General features: G+C 36.9%; 1 protein-coding gene across 1 annotated transcript in view; it reads left to right on the top strand.

The window, feature by feature from the left end:
• The window catches only part of LOC138020764 (protein VAC14 homolog), a 35,609-nt gene that overhangs the window by 29,582 nt on the left and 3,527 nt on the right, over window positions 1–2,500 (top strand). The window contains exons 13-14 of the mRNA XM_068867693.1: window positions 104–278; window positions 1,168–1,286. Of these exons, the coding sequence (XP_068723794.1) occupies window positions 104–278; window positions 1,168–1,286 (294 nt within the window). The remainder of the gene's footprint in view (window positions 1–103; window positions 279–1,167; window positions 1,287–2,500) is intronic.

Raw genomic sequence — 2,500 nt, 5'->3', positions numbered from 1 at the left:
TAGCGCAAAGGCCACACACTTACCGACTGTGGCATAGTAAGTGTGCCATAGTGACTTTTTATGATTTTTGGATTATGATTACATTATTTTGATTTTTTTCTAGGCAACTCTGTCTTTTGTTAAATGCAGAAGACATTTATAGAGCATTGTCAGAGATAATTGTTCAAGAAGAAGACTTCCAGTTCGCGGCACTGATGGTGCGATATTTGAACATGATTCTCCTTACATCCAGTGAACTGTTTGACCTCAGAAACCAACTCAGAGAAATTGCCACACCTGTAAGAAAAGCTTGTCGCCTTTGTTCATTTTTATTTTATCAAATGAGTGAATGCCTCAGTTAGCCTGTCCAAAAACACTAACACAAGTGTTCCCAAGCCAAAAGTAATTGTTTGATCCAAGGCAAAAATTCCAAAGTATCCAAACCGGCAGGATTTTTTTAAATTTAGTTTTATTAATAATGTTTCCATTCGGTGGATAGGAAACTGGCCAACTTGCTTTTCATGCACCTTGTCTCAGCTGTTTTTTCTCCCATAACCAACCAACCAACCCACCCTCAAGAAATAGACTGTAATCATTTTGTTAAAAAAAGTGGACTTCTTGCCTTTTTATGGGCTACCATTAACCTGATATGTCCATGATTTACCCTAATCAGATGCACACTTATTGAGTTTCAATAAGCATCAGGAAGTGTCCACTTGCTCTTCTCCGCAACTTATTACTCCCAAATAATTTGTCCTAAATGTCGCCAGGTAAATACCCTTGCTTCGTGCACTTGTTAAGCAGCCTATAGTCTATTTATATTATTAAGTTGCTGTTATTTTTAGGAGAGGGTTGGGTTGGTGCTATTGTTTTTGCACTGGTACTGCATGCTTTGCAACATCACTTGTGTCTGATCGGAATACAGAAAGTAACGTCACAAAGTGTCCCCAAAATGCTGCTCTTCAAGTATTAAATGATTAACATCTGCATTTACCCAAAGCTAAAAACCCTTAAAACCTTTACATTAATTTTACCCTTATGTGTACCTTATTGTTGAAATAGGTAGCAAATGCTTAGACTTAAAGGGACACTTTGTGCATGTCAAAATTGGGTGTGCATCTAATTAGGATCAAGCCTGGACATGAGTGCGGATATTAACCTTAATTAACTCCTTTGCCATTTTTTTAGGAGAGCTGTTCACTATTTTCCTGTTTGTATCAGTCATGGTGTCACAACCCTGTAGCCACTGTTTCCTTGTGTTTGCTAACACAGAATTACCAACATGCATGTGACCTTCTCATGGTTTTGTATCCTTGATAACCAACGTTTATTATTTTCAGTGTAAAACACAAATAATTGGGCTGTTGCATGTTCATATTGGTTACCTGAGCAAGAGCTTAAAGTGCCCCTGACCCCAAAATATTTTTTTTACAAAATAAATCTTTGCACCTGTTCGAAACGCATTGCGGCCATTTTGTCCTTTTTCTAACAAATCCTGCCTTTTTATAGGCTTCAAAACTTTAGAAAAACCAAGCATCTTCTGTTCACGACGGATGAGAGGGGAAGTGGATCTATGCCTGTGACGTCACAAACTGATTTACATCTCTTTAATTAACTCTTTGTAAACATGCATGCAAATTAATTAGATTGCGATGTCAAATCAGGAATAGACCCACTCCCCTTCTGACTCGGTCATGAACAAAAGATGCTTGGCTTTTTGCAAGTCTTGACAGCCTATAAAAAGGCAGGATTTGTTAGAAAAAGGAAAAATAGCGGCAATGTGTTTCGAACAGGTGCAAAGATTCATTTTAGCGAAGAAAATATTTTGGGGTTAGGGGCACTTTTAATACTAGCAAAAGTACTCTACCTCTCAGCACCCAAAGAGAAGCACAGTCACTTGCTGTATCACTGACTGTAATAATTATTGATTATTATTTTACTGTAAAGGAATTAATAGTTATTAGTACTGTTGTTAAACACAGGGTGAACTTATTCAGATGTAGAAAAATGTACAGGGAAACAACGCACTTTAAGAAGAAAATTTAATGTAACTTTTTTTTTTTAGTTCTTGCTACATTTTGATCGAGTAACAATAATTATTATATTATTATCATAATTTATAATTATGCAATGCCGAACAAAGCAAATGTCTTACACGACTTTTGTCTGGCTCTTTTTTTATTCCCCAAAATCATAAATGTTAGTTTGACCATGTCAACGGGAGGTAAAACCTCCGAGACTGCATGCTAAGAATAAGGCCTGTGGCTTACATGTAAAATCAAGCTGTCTTTTGTTCGGCTTTACGTTTTTAAAGTACATGCAACTTGGAACACATCAGCCAATTACTATGTCCATTATCTGGCCGTTTTTTTCATAAGAGACAATTCCTTATTGTACTCAAATCACTAATCCAGCATGACTATTCTGGGGGTGGGAGGTAGGGGGTGAGGGGTAGGGTGTGAAGGGTACCAAACCTTAAATTTACAAAAATGTTTTACATTCGACCTAGTCATTATCTAAA

This window comes from Montipora capricornis, chromosome 10, assembly GCF_036669925.1.
Source record: "Montipora capricornis isolate CH-2021 chromosome 10, ASM3666992v2, whole genome shotgun sequence".
In the NCBI taxonomy this organism is placed as follows: domain Eukaryota; kingdom Metazoa; phylum Cnidaria; class Anthozoa; order Scleractinia; family Acroporidae; genus Montipora; species Montipora capricornis.
Note: the sequence above shows the minus strand (reverse complement) of the source record. Positions and strands in the feature narration are given on the sequence as shown.